Source organism: Cynoglossus semilaevis, chromosome 8 (genome assembly GCF_000523025.1).
Source record: "Cynoglossus semilaevis isolate Cse_v1.0 chromosome 8, Cse_v1.0, whole genome shotgun sequence".
Classification (NCBI taxonomy): Eukaryota; Metazoa; Chordata; class Actinopteri; order Pleuronectiformes; family Cynoglossidae; genus Cynoglossus; species Cynoglossus semilaevis.
Genome location: NC_024314.1, coordinates 24710033 through 24726931, shown reverse-complemented (window position 1 = coordinate 24726931; position 16899 = coordinate 24710033). Strand labels below are relative to the sequence as shown.

Below are 16899 nucleotides of genomic sequence, written 5' to 3'. Positions count from 1 at the left end.
CACACACAGGACAAATAACCTCTGTTCCATATGTGCAACACAGCAGTCTACGTATGAATCAAAATATGCGGATATGTGGAGTTGTTCTTTCTACGCATGGATTAGGATTCCATTCAAATTCCTGCTTCTCCTTTTCCTGCTCAGACCTGCCACATCGGCTGTGGGCACTGGTCCGTTCCAGGAAGTGTCACACTTCTAAAGGTCAGGTCCACATATCTCGCCACTGAGCCAGCATTATCTCAATGGCAGTTCTCATCTGCTTATTGGCTTTCATCTGGAAAAGCATGCACCCGGGGAGGCAAGGGAAAAGGGCTGCGGTGCAAGGCTTGAATACACCTTTGGAGTGTACGACTAAAGGAAAGGCAGCTCACATTTACATTTATGAATATATCCTTTGCTCTGCGTCCCCTCTGGTTGGATCTGAAAACATACAAAAAAAAAAAAGGAATGATCACAGCAAAGGTGGAAAAAAAGAAAGGGGGGAGATATTATGTTATTCATGAGCAAAACTTCTGTTGACTCTGAGAGTAAAAAAGAAAAAAAATGTCAGCACATTTTAAGTCAAACACCCTTGGTTACTGCTTTTGTCACCCCCCTCCAAAAAACCAGAGGTTTTTTTTTTTTTTTCCTTTTCAATCCCCCATCTCGCTCCCTCCCTTCTTCTCTTCCCCCCCCTGCTGCATTTGCAACACCTACAGGACAAGATTGCTAAATTGCGAGGACAGAGCAGGTTCATCATTGTGATGCAAAAGAAGTTGAAATGCAACCCCAAGGCGAAGCAGCCAGAGTTTGGTGGGGGATCAAGAGAAAGTGAGCGGGAGGAAGTGCAGGGGGGGGGCGGGGGGAGTATCTTAGACCTTTGATGTAGCAGCAACAAATTTACCTCGTGACAGAAGATACATGGTTGCAATAAACGAGTTATACAAGCCCTTACACATGCAATCTGATGATTCTGACCAGGGTGTTAATTGGATCCTAACTGGCAGATCTGATACGCCCGGGCCCCGGTGGTGGTGATCAGGAAAGGCTTTCCAAGTGATGAACTATGATTCACTGAGCTGCTTGAAGCACTTGTAATTTACTGTGTGTCACTGATCAAGAGGCTGATCCAGCGGAGGCCACATTACCTGCAACATCAGAGAGAAGTGCCCCCACCTCTCTGTGGAGACGCACTCTCATCCCATTCTACCACTCCACTCCCTGGACTTTCCTCTTTTTAATTCTCACTTTCCTTCCTCGACTCCCACTCCACACCTGCAGGGATGCATCGGCAGAGGGAAGATTATTAATAAAGGGCGTTTCTTTTTTAGCAGTGTGTGCTGATAATGACAACAAAACAATGTTGTACAAGCAGTGTCACCACCAGTACACTGATGTACCCCACGATGGAGGGGCTTAATCAATGACTATATCTGCATGCGGAGATAAATCAATATGGAAATCGTGCTAAGCCCCTCTCAATCTCCTTAGGCTTTTTATTAGTGACTTTTACATGATGGGTCTTTATGTAATGATAAATCGCACTGCTTCCACTCTGCACTGAAAATTGATTTCGGGAAAACATTTAATAATCTACTTAGATTCAGTCATGACAATCCCGAGTATTGATCTTCCTCCCCAAGCCCAAAAAACCTTGACATGCCTCGGAGGGAGTACGGCTCCCAACGCAGACATCTGTCATTTCTGTCTTCAACTGGAGACTCCTGGCTATCAATAACCACATGGTCACAATTGACTCTAATTGGCTGGGGAGAGCTGAGAGGTCGCCAACAACAAGGGAGGCTGTAGGTTTGGGAGTAGTCCGTTCCTGGGACGCCTAAGAGATTGAGGTGGAATAAGGGAATGGGTACGTGGATGGCACTGGTTTCTCCTCCTCCTCCTCCTCCTCCTCCCTCTTTCTGTCTTAAGTGTGATGTGAAGCTTGTGACTTAATTAGCAGTGACTTCCTCTGCCAGGGAATCACTGTAATTACCAACTTACTGGAGCTTAATCCACTCCGCAGCCGTTCACCGACGCGTCCGATACGTAGCACTGTTTGGAAGAGGAATTCCTCGTAACTTGTCTGTTTCTGAACAGTTGTGATGAGGAGTTTTTTTGGATGACTGATGCCTGTGTTAATAATATAGGACAGTGTTTTTGTCAACCTTGGGGTTGTGACCCTAGGTGGGGTCGCTTAAAATAAAATATCGCTTTGTACACTAATCTGGCTAGAACACAAATTAACAAAGATGAATAAAACAATAATTCTAGGAAAAGGAAAAATGTCTCTGCGGACACAAGATATTTGTGATGAAAAATGGGGTCACAAGCCAAAATGGCACATTCACATACAGTATAGGGTCATGTCTGATTTTTTAAGGATGGACAGATGAGATGATTGACGTGTTTGTCTAATGCTACACACCTGAGCAGACAGTGGTTTTTGCTCGAAGGGGAGGAACAAGCAGTGATCATGAAGGTTACTCTGCTGACACGCTGTGGTGGAGAGTTTATCGTGGTATCAGTTCGATTTTAATAAGGGCCAGACAGTTGTGCGGGTAATTCACCTACACAACAAGCGCCATCTTCGTCATTTCCCTGCCGAGGAGCTTGACCTTTCGTAAGGAGTAAGAGAAGCTGGTTACAGGCGGCGAGTGTGACAAGAGTGGTGTAATGATCTCCTTGTTTGTGGTGCGGCCTCTCCAGTGTTTTCACATAAGGAGCCAATTTAAAGGTGTTTTGTTTTTCTTTTTTTTTTTCTTTTTTTTTTTTTTTCCCCCAAACCGCAGGGCCAACCACACGGCTTTAAAGTTCATGTCAACATAGATCATCGTTCACTTTAGCTGCAGGTACATAAATAAACAGGGGTTCAAATACTGTGCAAATTCCCTAGACGTAATAGTCACATTAAAATCTAATGTAAGAATATATTTGCACTTGATGTCTATAAATCATTCAAATTAGTCCAATAGTAAGTCAAACTTAGTAATAAAGAATTAAAATAAACCTTATGCAAAAAAAAAAAAAAATCATCCTCTTCTTAGCCATAAATCTTTGTAGATATTAGAGGAACAAAGGTAAACCCCATTGGATATCACGGCTCCACCTCTGTGTGTCTGAGTGCGATTCTGTTCACGTGTGTGGATGTTTATGCCACCGCCATCATCTAGTAAATGTTCATTAATTTCATCCCTTCATGGCAAAATCATTTGGAGGAGAGGCAATTCAGCCTCCTGTTCCTTTCAATTCACCGCTCACGTCAATCAAGCCCTGATGCAGTTTCCTGCAGAATGGAGGTGTTATATTCCTGCAATTATCATGTCATATACTCGAAAATGTAAATGAACGTGTGTGTAAAATTAAATTTATGGGTTGTCAGTGAAGAAAAAGAACCAGGAGAGCAATTACTTATCTGCTTTCATCTCGGCGCCTCTGATACGTCAAGCAGAAAAGCATGCAGTTAAATGCTGGAATTAGCATTATGCTGCACTTCACAATGGACGTGGGCCACTGCCTTTTCTCCTCTCTCCTTCTTTCACCTGCCTTTTCTCTGTTCTTCTTTATGTTCAGGGCGGTCGGCTTGTAGGATATTTTTACTTGTTTAGATTTGACGAGTGGTTTAAAAGTAAAAACCTCGCATGTAGCTGTTTGTTCCTTTGGACTCTTGGAACACTGTGTCTGTAGATGCTTTTATTTTGGCACTTTCACAAAGGAGGAACTGTTTTTAGAACGTTCACTTCAGCTCATCTCCGCATATGGACGCGCGTGCATTCGTGCCCTAATCCTCCACATACAATTCCTGCATTTCTTTGTGAACCCAAACATCTTTGAGCCAGAATCCAATTAATAGTCTTAATGAGTGCATCTCTCATGTTGTTTCTCAGCTCCACTCGGCCCCATTGTCATGGCATCCAACACAAAACCAGGAGTGACTGCAGGGGTAATTACTTACCTAGCAAACGTAGCTTCAAGGGTTAATAACATTGAAGGTGTAAGCACGGCATTTGCATAATTACACACAGACTGTTTAATTTGCAACTTTTGACGGCCTTTGTTCATCACTTCACTTATTGTGAATGCATTTTCTTCTTCACTAACGCTGCCTCTCGTTGCGGGAGCGTTGAGGAGAAAAGAGATGTACCACAACATCCTCCTCCTCTTCCTCCTCCTACTCCTCCTCCTCCAGCAGCTCCTCCTCCTACTCCTCCTCCTCCTCCAGCAGGTTGTCCACCTTAGACGGAGTCCCTTCTCTTTAAGACCCTAATGAACAATAGAGGCAGGATTTGTTTGAATATGAATATGAATGTGCAGCAGGGGCCGGCTGGAAGTTGACCTTCAGCTGTGATTTTCAGTTCATCAGGATTAGTCAAGGCGGGCGATCAGGAGCCACTAATGCATAATGACTTCTAAAATGAAAAATGTGTAGTGACCATGCAAATGTCTCAGCTAATCAAAGAGGGGGGGTGGGGGGAGGTTGGCTGGGTTGGAGGGGAGGCATTGAGGAGAGGAGAGCTAAACAAGGACGTGTCAAGGCCTGACAGAGAGAGAAAGAAAAAAAAAAGGAAAGAGAGAGGGAGAGAAGGAGGAAGGGAGACGGGGACATGCATGGAAAGTAATCAAGGCAGCTTGATTAGCTGGCGATGAGGACAGGGATGTCTTATTGGCCCCCTGACACACCATATAGGCTAGTTACTGTCATGGCAGCTCAGTGCCAAACACCGCCAGCAATTAGTGTCAGTGAAGGTGTTACTACATGTCGACATTTTAATTGTGTTATAGCAGCGTATAGCTTGTCTATCAGGAAAAAAAAATGTCGATATGATGAAAAATATCCAATGAGTATTTTGTTTTGCCGCAGGCATCAAACTATTATGTTACATTTTAAAGGTCACACAGGAGAGAATCAGCAAGTCTCTGCGAGCAAGTCTTTTTTTTTTCAAGTCAAGTGTTTGTAGTGAAGCCAAGTCAAGTCTTTTTTACTCAAGTCACAATCAAGTCTCAAGTGTTTGTAATCAAATCTATATCAAGTCTCACGTCTTTTTACTCAAACCCAAGTCAAGTCAAGAGTCTTTGTGCTCAAGTCCAAATCAAGTCTTTTGTGTCAAGTCTCAAGTCCAAATGACTTGAGACTTGTGCTAAATCATTAACTAAGTGTTGACTCTGTTTTCTCTTTTTATTCAGAGGTAAACAAAACAGAGACTTTTTCCTTCCGTACCACTATAATGTTGTTCAGTCTAATCAGCCCCAATGGTCTGGAAATTTACAACACACTTCGTCTAAGCTAAAACTCCCCTGTTAAAACGTGTGCTCACAAACAAAGACGGAGCAGAAACGTATCGTTGTGTACTGATCTCATGCCTCACAAGTGGCTGTCGCTGCTATCCTTAAAACTAAAACTGAGATGTTGTTTTGTGCTGTGTTTGTGCTGTTCTTTTTCTGCAGTTTGTCAGATTTGAATAATTATCACCTATAAATGATTGTTTTGTTTTTGCCACAGTTGCTTATGCAAAACCTTAAAAAAACGAAGAAATAATTCTTTTTTTTTCTTTTAACTCTTAAAGCTAAGTAATTAGGCTCAGGCTGAACCATCATGAGTCCACTTCACCAGTGAAAAGCCTTCGTTTAAGTTGTCAGTTTTCACGACTGTTTTGTTTCGTAGCCATGCTAAGATGGGGGGTGAGAGGGGCGGGAGTTCAAGGGGTCATGCTAATTAAGGTCTACGTCTATTTAAATCCTTCCCTTACTTTTCCCGGCGGGTCGGAAGCAGGAAAATAACATTAGCAACAAAAAGACACGGCACCCATCTGTCCTTCAACGTCTCCTCTAGGCCGCTTAAGGGACGTGACCACTGGAGACCTCTCTCCTCTTCTCAGTCATCAATTACCACACTCCCTGTAGATGCACGCCAATAAGGCTGCGGCACATCTCTGATGTTCTATTTATACATCAACTCAACTCTTCTTTCCCCACCCCCCCACCCCCCGTCTCCCCTTTTTCCTGCCCTGTCCAGGTTCCAGTGTCGGTGGCCATGATGAGTCCCCAGGTGATCACGCCGCAACAGATGCAGCAGATCCTCCAGCAGCAGGTGCTTTCCCCTCAGCAGCTCCAGGCCCTGCTCCAGCAGCAGCAGGCTGTTATGCTACAGCAGGTTGGTTATACACTCAACACCTGTCAATCCTGTTTGTTTTTTTAACAAACAAAAAAAAATCAAGAGTTCTGGTTTTGGAGATGAACCCTCACCGCAGCCCAGCGTCCTTGACATTCTCACTGTGAGCTCCTGCTCGAGTCACCTCTAATTAACTGTACCTCGCGTCCGATTGGTCCAATTTCCTGACAAGCGTCCATCAGGGACTCATGGGAGAGTAGGGCACAATCGGATCGAACAATGAAAGCTGAATGACGGGTAATAGATGATGTAATATTTGGAGCCGTCTTCTGTCAGAGACGAAGTACATTTCTCACTCATGGATATCATTGAAAAAAAAAGAGAGAATTGTTTAATTAACAAAGCTCACACTCTCGTCTCAGTGGCTTTTGTCCTTTAAAAATGTTTAAATCCTTTTAAAGAACTGTTTTGTCTGCTGTAGTACAAATCTTTCTGAAAAGGGATTTTTTTTCAGAAAGATTTCTAATAAAAGCAGGACATTTAATCAAATGATGAATCGTAGCATCTTTTAACTGAAAGCAAACATTTAAAAATGGTCTCGATAGACATGCAGGAAAGGATGAAAATGTTTTCATTGTTCATTCATTCAAAGTTACATTCACAAAAAAACATGTTTGAAAATGATAATATTTAGTATAGGATTGTGCAAATATTCATTTATTACCTCGACTTAATTGTTTTTTTTTTTTTTTTTTTTTTTTTTTTTCTGTGTTTTTTCTGTGGTGCGTGCACAGCAACACCTGCAGGAGTTCTATAAGAAACAGCAGGAGCAGCTTCATCTGCAGCTTCTCCAGCAACAGCATCCTGGCAAACAGGTGAAAGAGGTAAGAGCTTCCACACACACACACACACACACACACACACACACACGCACGCTCTCATCTACACCAACTGACATCAACCATTACGGACGGACGAGACGAGGGTGTAGCAAACTTCATCGCTCTCGATGGACGGACGAGACGAGGGTGTAGCAAACCTCATCGGTCTCGATCTGTGAACTACTGTATTTGGTAATCCCATTCTAAAAGATACACCTGTGACTGGACAGTTGGAACACACTGTGTTGTGTTCACTGACACTTTTATGAATGGAGAGCAGAAACGGAGGTTGCCGACTCCAACTCGTTAATGAAGCGTTCGAGTGCGGACCCGCAAACATACACACAAACACACCCATGCACGCACAGACGCACGCCAGCCAGCGCTTAAGTTACAGTACACGACACTCATAAATCACCGTGACAGGCAGACAGCGGACAGACAGCGGCTCTGTCCCGCTCTCGCCGGCTCTCAGGGAAACGGAGAGAGAGAGAGAGAGAGAGACGCTCGTGAAAACCTCCGCCGCATTTGCATAACCAGGGGGTCGGTGGTGAACCCTGAGAGCCAGTCTGGAGGCACATCCAGACAGTGCTGTACGTGCAGGAGCAGTTAAATTGATCAGGAAAAAAAAAAAGAAGATATCACACAAAGTCTGTCCTTTCTTTCTTTTTTTTTTTTTTTTTTTCCTCCATGTGTTGCATGTTTTGTCTCCTCGAGCAGCCCATTATGCTGCCCCTCCAGGAAGCCGCAACTGACCTCCCGGCGGCTTTGTTTCTGTTTGGATTTGTGAATCGAGTTTTTCAGGGGCCCCCACCATCAAATATGGAATAGAAATTGCTCCCTTATTTCTCTTGAGGCGGGATGGAGGCGTAGGGAGGGCAAACTGCCTCTCTCCATCACTCCATTATGCAGCCTGTTTTCCAGTGAGTGCATCACAAGTTTTGCCCCCCCCCCTCCTCCACCCTCCTCCTCCTCCACAGCAGACTCTCGGTGTGTTCTGAACATACAGAAACATATGTGCACGACACGCTGGCTGCACCTACAGTACACATGTACACGGAGAGCGGAGGAAAATTGAAAAACCATCAGGAATAGAGTTTAAACATTATCCATGCACATCCATCATGGATCCTATTATTGCTGCAGTTTTTTTAGTTTTTTTTTTTGCTGTGTTTTATAGTTTATAGCAGACATTTGTCACATACAACTGCTTTGCAGCTCCAGCCTTTTGTATTTTTTTCTCTGTCACCGTCTTGCTGTCGGGCCGTTGTTTCTCTGACTGAGCTTGAAGTCTGTTCTGTTGTCGGTTTGCTTTTTTTATTTTATTTCATTTATTTATTTATTTGTTGTTTTGTTTTGTTTTTGTTTTTTTGCAGCAGGCTTATGCAACTGTCTGTCTGTGTCCCAGCAATAAACTAAACTACTCTGCGAGTCGGAGAGAAAAAGAAGGAACAGGGTCAAGAGGGAGGAGGGGCCACATGTGTGTGTGTGTTTATTTTGTGACGCTGTAAATCTCTTTTTCTGCCCGCTCCCTCTGGCCACATAAGCTATAACAAAACCATCAGTGAAGCCGAGACAATTAACTATAAAAAAAAAATAGAGAGCGGAGGATTATACCACAGGCTTAGTATCACACACACAATCACCAGCAACAAACGCTGCCAGGTTTAGAGAGGAAGTTTATAAGCACAGGATTGTGTGTGTGTGTGTGTGTGTGCTCGGACACACACACATACTGTACGTACGGATGAAAAGGAAGCCCTGCTGTGGTACAGCCTGAAAATCAGAAAAGAAGACAGAGCAGGCAGAGACAGAGACAGACAGACAGAGACAGGGAGACAGACAGAGACAGGCAGAGACAGGGAGACAGAGACAGACAGAGACAGACAGGCAGAGACAGACAGACAAACAGACAGACAGACAGAGACAGGCAGAGACAGGGAGACAGAGACAGACAGAGACAGACAGGCAGAGACAGACAGACAAACAGACAGACAGACAGAGACAGGGAGGGAAAGCTCAGGTCACGATGGAGGCGAGTGAGTGTGGACTTCGCTCACACAGACCAACAATGAACACAGCTACGGCTCCTCTCCTTCCCTCAGTTGTTAATTTCTCTGTAATTTCCCTCCCTCCTCTCCTCCTCTCCTCCTCTCCTCCTCTCCTTCTCTCTTCGCCTCCTCCTCTCTATAGCAACAGCAACAACAGCAGCAGCAGCAGCAGCTGGCCGCCCAGCAGCTCGTCTTCCAGCAGCAGCTCCTGCAGATGCAGCAGCTCCAGCAGCAGCAGCACCTGCTCAACATGCAGAGGCAGGGCCTGCTCTCCCTGCCCGGGCCCGCCCCCGGTCAGGCTGCCCTGCCCGGACAGACGCTGCCCCCTCAAGGTAAGACGGGGACGAAGGGTTAGGGCGGGTGAACTGAAGAGAGAGGGGAGAAGGGGGAAAGTGTCAGGCGTCGCAGCGTTTGTCCCGTGTGTGTGGTACTGTTCCCGGGTTCGTCTGTAGGTGGCTTTAAAACTAACTTTTGTCTCCGTCCAAGCTTTGCCTCCTCTGTTTGTCTGTCTCATTGGGATGCGCTCCTGTCCCTCCTAAGTGTGTGTTATCTTAAAGTATTATCATCTGTCTGCCTTTTTCTTATTGGTATGCTCTTCTGTCATCCACTTTCTCTCTAACTCTCTGTATTCTTATTTTGTTTTCTCCCTCCCTCTCTCTCCCTCCCTCTCTCTCTGTCCCTCTCTCACTCTGTCTGATTATAGCCTTCTTTATTTACCTTTTTTTTTCTCTCAGCTCTGCTTGTTGTTTTTTTTTCTCCCATTACTCCCCTCAACTCCCCCTTAATCTTCCCCTGGTTGTTGTTGTTTCTGTTTACTGCCTTGACTGAAACTATAAAGGCAAAAAAAATGGAAGTAAAAAGAGTGTTTGGGGAAAAAAACAAGCTCCATTTTTATTTTTTTTTTATCCAGAGCCAAGTAAACACTGTTGTTTGTTGTTTACCACCAAAATGGCGACGGGAGAGCAGAACACAACAGGCAGAGAGATTTCAGAGGGAAATCAAAGGAGTGAGTGTTGTCCAATTAGCTGCCGGGCTAGAAAACAAGCAGAAAGACAAATCTTGTTTATTTCAGAAACAGCATGCGCCGAATGGCTATAATCAATGTCCCCCCCCCCCCCCATCACCCCTCCTGTTTGATGGAACCACACAAATGTGTGAGACTAAAGTACATGAGTGAGAACTGTTACCAGGTGCTGTTGGTGGATCAGTGAGAGAAGACGGTCTGCCATCAGCTGTTTATTAATTAATCAAATAATATAATGAATGGATACACACTACTACAGGTACTGACACCTGTGGGTCATTAGAAGTACTGCATGGTGGCCAGGACTAACTTTGTGTCTTGACTTGACTTTACGGTGCTAAATAAACCAACTTGTTATTGCAAGTGGCTGCATCATACTGTATGGGACAGTGGTTTCTAAACTGGAGGGGCGTGGAGCTATTGAGGTGGTCAGAGCGGGGCAAATCACTTTCATTTTCAATGTTTTCTTTATTTTGTTCGACAGCGAGGAGCTTGCAGTTACTTAGCAAATAGAGTGTTTTAGTGGAAAAGTACTAGCTGTGAATGTGTCACTATTATTGGTCGGTCTCTGATCTAAGGAGTTCTTTCATGTAGAGCAGCCTGAGAAAAAAATAAAAATAAAAAATACAACAATATTTCACTACAAGTAATCTTGTCTCATCTTCTAAGTTCTCTCGTGTTTAATAATTTTCTGCTCTCTCCCTGATTTTTTTTTCCAGCTGGTCTCAGCCCAGCAGAGTTACAGCAGCTATGGAAGGACGTGACCGGAGGCGGCGGCGGAGGCGGCCACACGATGGAGGACAACGGCCACAAACACAGCAACAGTGGCACCGGCACCGGCGGCAATGGCGGCGGTGGAGGATTAGACCTCTCCACCAACAACTCTTCTTCAACTACCTCCTCCTCTAATCCCGCCAAAGCGTCACCTCCCATCTCTCACCATTCCATCGTCAACGGACAGTCCCCGGCCCTCAACCACAGAAGAGAGAGGGAGCGGGAACGGGAACGAGAGCGAGAGAGGTACACTCTAAGCTAACATTTCATGTACTGTGTTATGCTAAAAAAAAAAGAGAAGATGAAAAGTTTCCAGATACCTGTTTCCGTTGCTGTTCCTGCTCCAGGATCACGGAGATGTTGTTCTCTCATCCTTTGTGTTTGTCCTTGTTTGAAATAACAACTGCCACGGGGAGAACAACATGTTTGTTTATTTGTTCAATAGTTTATTAGTGTCTGTGCAGTATTAAAAACTCATCCTGTTCTCCCCCCGGGGGCCGCGTGTGCCATTGAACACACTTAGCTTGAATCAGAGATTTAAAAGCCTAGAAAGGAATACATGCAGGCAGACTTAAAACAAGCCTCTCCGGCAGGAAAGACAAGGTAACCTGCTCGTACATTAAGTATTTAGTACGTTTTTTTTCCTCTCTCTCTCTCTCTCTCTCGCTGTCTTTTTTTTTTCTTTACTCTTTTGAAAATTACTTGTCATGTAAACAGAATACACGATGCCTTGAGTGGCATTTCCAGGATGTTTATGCTTGTTATGGCGTCTTTCATAAATGCACCCAGCACCAAAACACCGAGTGTTCACATGGCTGCTTATGTCGCCCATGCATTATTTAAAGACTTTTCTTGGGCAATATTATAATAAGGACTAGGGTAGAGGGTGTGTTTCTGTGTGTATGCTGGGTAGAGACTCCGGGTAGAGAGGCACCGTAGGTGTAATTGGTTTGATGTAGACGCTATCTCTTCAGCACCGCTAAAAGACGACTTGAAAGGGAGAGCTTTAAAGGAATAGATGGAAGTGGAGGAGGAATAAGGACGAGGCCACTTTATCTGTCCACATCCCCGGGGGGACACGCGGCATCTCGTAATGATGGAAACAGGGAGTATCATCAGGGGCGCCGCTTACCAACATGCCACCAATCGATGACGGGAAAAAGCCCTGCTGTAAAACTTGGCGTGAGCAGCGATACCACAAACAGGAAATTGACCCCCGCACACACACACAAGCATGTGGGGACCTAACCTACGAGAAGACAAACACCGCACCACACAGCCATCGTCGTATTCTCCTGCAGAGACAGGGACACGCAGCGGTGCGAGGACTAAAGGTTAAACTGTCATCTTTAATTGGACGTGCTGTCGAGGCGGGGTCGTAACTTATTTGGGTGCCATTTGGAAGAAGAAAAAAAGCCTGTCCTCAGAGAACATAATTTACACACAGTATTTATCTCCTGATGAAAATTACACAGCTGTCTGGGTGTTTAATCTTTACTTTAAAAGTCCTGATGAAAATTACACAGCTGTCTGGATGTTTAATCTTTACTTCGTCACCAGTCCTCCTCCCTGTAACGATGGATTTTCAGCTGTGTGAAACTGAACACCTTAATGTTGTGTCTGAAAATGTTCCTCAAAAATCTGACCTGAGTTGACCAGTTCTCTGGTTGTAACCTCTTGTGTCCTGTGTGACCTAACCTTTCTTCTCTTCTTCTCTCCTTCTCCGCCTCTGTCCACAGTTCACTTCATGAAGAAAGCGGCGGGACCCACCCTCTGTACGGCCACGGCGTGTGTAAATGGCCCGGCTGCGAGAACATCTGTGAAGACTTTGGACAGTTCCTCAAGTAAGACATGAGTCAGATGTTGTTTTCCCGTAATAATTCCTGTGAGGAATGTTAAGTTGAACGATGTACTTCGAGCAATCAAGAGTCATCATCATCATCATCATCATCATTAAGGTGTAGCTAAATTAGTCAGTTACATACCAGGCATCCAACGAGAGCCAAAATATTAAGTCAACGTAATTAGGAAACACACACACACACACACACACAGGCTTCAAATAGAATAAAAAACATACACACACACACACACACAGACAGGCTTCAAATAGAATAAAAAAACATGGAACACTGAAGAGACAGCCATTGTAAATGAGAACAAAAACCTGACGGTTCGACCCAATTAATTTAGGATGACAGAAATACTGGTCGTGGTTATGTTATATCAGTGCACTATTCTCCAAATTTTTTTTGACTACAGGCAAAGGCTGTAAAAAAATATATATATATATGTCTATATATATACAGTATATATGTCATTGACTTTCATTGAGATTCCATTTTTGTAGTTTTTTCCTGTCGTACCGCTCTCTCTACTCTCTCAAAGAAGACATGGCTGCCTTTAAAAGATGACATTTTGACCTCCAGTTGACAGGGTTTAGACCTCAGAGCACGGCATTCCAACCAGTTCTAGTGCTTAACAAATCCTCCTTCCTGGAACAGGCTGATTAAAAAAAAAAAAAAGACGTCAAAAGCTAATGGCAACTCGCAAGGCCGCACACTTACCTCCACAACAAAGGCCGCCGTTCACTGTTGTCATGGTGCAGGCGCCAGAGCGAATGAACTCTTCATGCTCCATCAACAATTTAGTTAATTAGCTCATTTGTAATTGGCCGGCTTTGTTGCCAGGATGTTAGTGGGGAGACATCAAAGGAAGAAGGTGTTTGCAGTGCTGACGATTACAGGTTATCACATTGCCACTCAATAAGACTTTCCCTTCCTCTCTCTCTCTCTCACTCTCTGTTTCTGACTCTCGCTCTTCCTCGTTCCCTGCTCTTACACAGAGTAGAGAAAGAAATGGAAGGCTTCAATTTGAATATTCTAATTAGATTTGTAATTAAATGAGAAATAACGATCTAGTGAGTTTTTTTTTCTTTTTTCTAGAGCTGTAGTTGTCTGTGTGAACTGGCAGGGATTTTTGAAGTGGGGTTTGTTTCGGCTAGGTTCGGCAGTGGTGGCCTGGTTGCAGGTTCGAATCCACCAGCCTACTGAGGTGGACTGAGCATGGGCACCGTCCCCTCACACTGCTCCCCGGGCGCTGTTGACCTTGACTGTAGCTGGTGGTGGGTTAAATCCTGAGGTCACATTTCGTGGTGTTCGCTGCGTCACAACAACGACAACAACTCTCACTTTCACTTTGTTCCAAATCACCACCAGGGGTCCCGTTTTTGTACCGCAGTAGAGTAACTGCTCTCCGTGAAGTGTGGGGGTGTCGGAAGATGTAGGTCAAACATGATTCCACATCAGTTCATGAATTTAGGCTTCAGAGGTGTGTGTGTGTGTGAGGATGAAATGGTTTCTCTAAACCTAATGTTTACCAGTCTTCAGAGGCAGAGCCCGACAGTACGGCGGGCTGCGTTTCAATACGCTCTCAAGCCATGAAACGCAGTGAGCGGAAGTGTAACTGACAGCGATGGATTTTAAATGAATCCAAGGTGAATGTATATTACAACTATAGCCTGACAAGTGTGTTTGCTGATCCCCCCTGTGGAAGGAAAAAATAAATGCGACATACATGTTAATGTCAATATCAATTTCTCAACACATCCAAAGGTTTTTTTTTTTTTTCCCTCTTCATGGAATGCCAGCTCGTGCAGGGTCCCGGGTCTAACCCGGACCACATGAGCGCTAGTCCAGGTAGAGTAGTTTGCCTTGCAGCTTGGGAACAGATGTGTGCGGAGGCAAGTGTGTGTCGGATTAGCAGCTTTTCTGATATCCTGTCCTGTCACCTTGTTACACTTACTTAAAGAAGACATCACTCTGAGCGGGAGCACTGTACTCCGTGTTCACACGCAAACACGCCTAAGTCTGTGTGCTCTTAGGATACTATCTGGGTGGCTTAGCTGGGTATTCAGGTGGGGGGAGGGGTATTGGGGGGAATTCAGTTAGCTAGAAAAACCAGAGCCAAAGGGCACGCGGTTCTGAAGATGAAGAAGTCACGAGGACGACAGAGACCCCTGAGAGGAAAGGTCTTTACTTCAAATGCGAAAAAACAAAAACCGTGGGTTAGCATCTGCTGCTGCGACAAAACGGGAACACTTCCTACATTTGCCACCGAGCCTACCTACACACCTCAGTAAGTCTCACACCAAGTCACAGGCCTCTATACAATAAACCAGGCGCCACATGAAAACAGACGGCAACAAAGAAGGCAAAGACTCGTCATCGGAACAAAGATGGCTGCTCGGCGCTGTGCCTCGGAGCGGTGATTGTCGGTGTCAGAGGGAGGCTTTTTATGTTTTCAGGAGATGCCAGCAGACTGCACACACACACACACACACACACACAGGTAGAGTTTAAACGGGGGTTACATAAAGCAGGTGTCAGATTCAGATGAGTGTTTAGATGTTGGCAGTTGGGTGCAGGTTCAAGTGCGGTGTAAAGGGAGGGGGCATCGACTTGAGCTCAAGGTTTTCTCTCTCCCTCTCTCTCTCCCTCTCTCTCCCTCTCTGTCTGAGCTCCAGCTCAGCTCAGCTCAGCTCAGCAGCCACGACACACTCAGTTGTCTGTTGTTTTGTTGTGCAGAAAAAAAAAGTTGTCAAGATCAGCATTTAACAGCTCTTTAGTCGCGTTTAGGTGTTCTCACACGGAGACGGTAGCCGCCAGGTGCCTGGCACCCTGAATTAGCTCTCTGAAGTTCAAAACCAAGTACAATTACAGGTGATGTTTTTTTGTGTGCTGTGTGTTCTCTGTGTGTGTGTGTGTGTGTGTGCGTCTCGTCATATGTCTGTGTGTCACAGATGAGAAGAAAAAAGCTACGATTGCACCTTCTTTTTCTTTTGAGCTATTTTTTGCCGCCGGCCTCAACTGTGAAAGGGGAAAAAACAAGAACAACAATTACGATTACCCAATCACGTTATATATTATTACTAGGTTTTCTTTATATATTTATATATATGTGCGTGATTGTAACTCTTTATACTATGTTGAATGGAAATTGATCAACATTGATGTCAATTCTCAGTTCAATTCTAAATCTGACTAGATTTGAACTTGAACTTTAAACTTAAAGTTAGACTTTAAGTTTACAGATTTGTTTCAATGGTAATGAATAAATATATATGAGGACCACTAATAGATTTTTTAAGTGATCTCTCTTCTACACAAAGCCTTCATCAGGCTACAAATTAACAGTTGTTTCCATCAGTTTACCAACACACACACACACACACACACACCCCTGGCTCTCCCGCTCTCTGTCAGCGCCGACACTCTCCTTATTAATGGCAGGGAAGCAGCCTCCATGTTCAAATGGCTAGCTCAGCTGCTAACCTGAACACTGGTGTCTGTAACCCACCACTAATTAAACCCACAAGGCAGCGGCACCAGTGTCTCCTCCTCTCCTCGTATGATGATGAGAGTGACATCGCAGGGTGATGATGATGGTGATGGTCGTGTTCCGGTTTACAGGATGCTGAGCTTTAACAATGACCCCCTCCCTCCCCCATACATGTCTGTTGCTCTGTGACGAGACCTTTAAGAACGGAGAGGGTATTACTCATGCACCGGCACCACAGGGAGAGCATGTGCACGTGTGTGTGTGTGTGTGTGTGTGTGTGTGTGTGCTTGTTTATACACACCAGTCAGTTGGTGTTTGTATGTAGCAACATATGGCGTTTGTGCGTCTGTGCTGCTTTTGTCTGATATCAGACTAAGCCACCGTCGGTGTGTGTGTGTGTTTGTGTGTGTGTGTGTCAGGTGGAGACAGTTCCGGGGCCTGATTTTGTGGCCCCTGATAATACACACACACACACACACACACAGACGATTAGCAGAAGTGCAGCATCCATGTAGGCTGGCTGCAGTAGATTTATTATTGGGCCCTGACTGAGCCTCGATGGTTTATACATATTCATACACACAGCTTTGGGGAAAGAGAAGAAAAGGAAGCAGTTTTTTCCTCTTAAATCAAGCTAAAAAAAACTTTATCTGTTTAAGAAACGTAAAAAAAAGTCTCTCCATTTATCAGTGTCTTGTGTCTTTCCGTTTGCCTTTATTTGCCTTGATGTCCCCGTCCTTTTGC

The 16899-nt window shown here is 44.7% G+C and overlaps 1 protein-coding gene across 6 annotated transcripts in view; it reads left to right on the top strand.

Moving 5' to 3' along the window:
* The window catches only part of foxp2 (forkhead box P2), a 107380-nt gene that overhangs the window by 67236 nt on the left and 23245 nt on the right, over positions 1-16899 (top strand). For all 6 annotated transcript variants that reach the window (XM_025057162.1, XM_025057163.1, XM_025057164.1 and 3 more), the window contains 5 exons: positions 5990-6127; positions 6880-6969; positions 9160-9349; positions 10761-11061; positions 12555-12659. In XM_025057162.1, coding sequence (XP_024912930.1) covers positions 5990-6127; positions 6880-6969; positions 9160-9349; positions 10761-11061; positions 12555-12659 — 824 coding nt within the window. The remainder of the gene's footprint in view (positions 1-5989; positions 6128-6879; positions 6970-9159; positions 9350-10760; positions 11062-12554; positions 12660-16899) is intronic.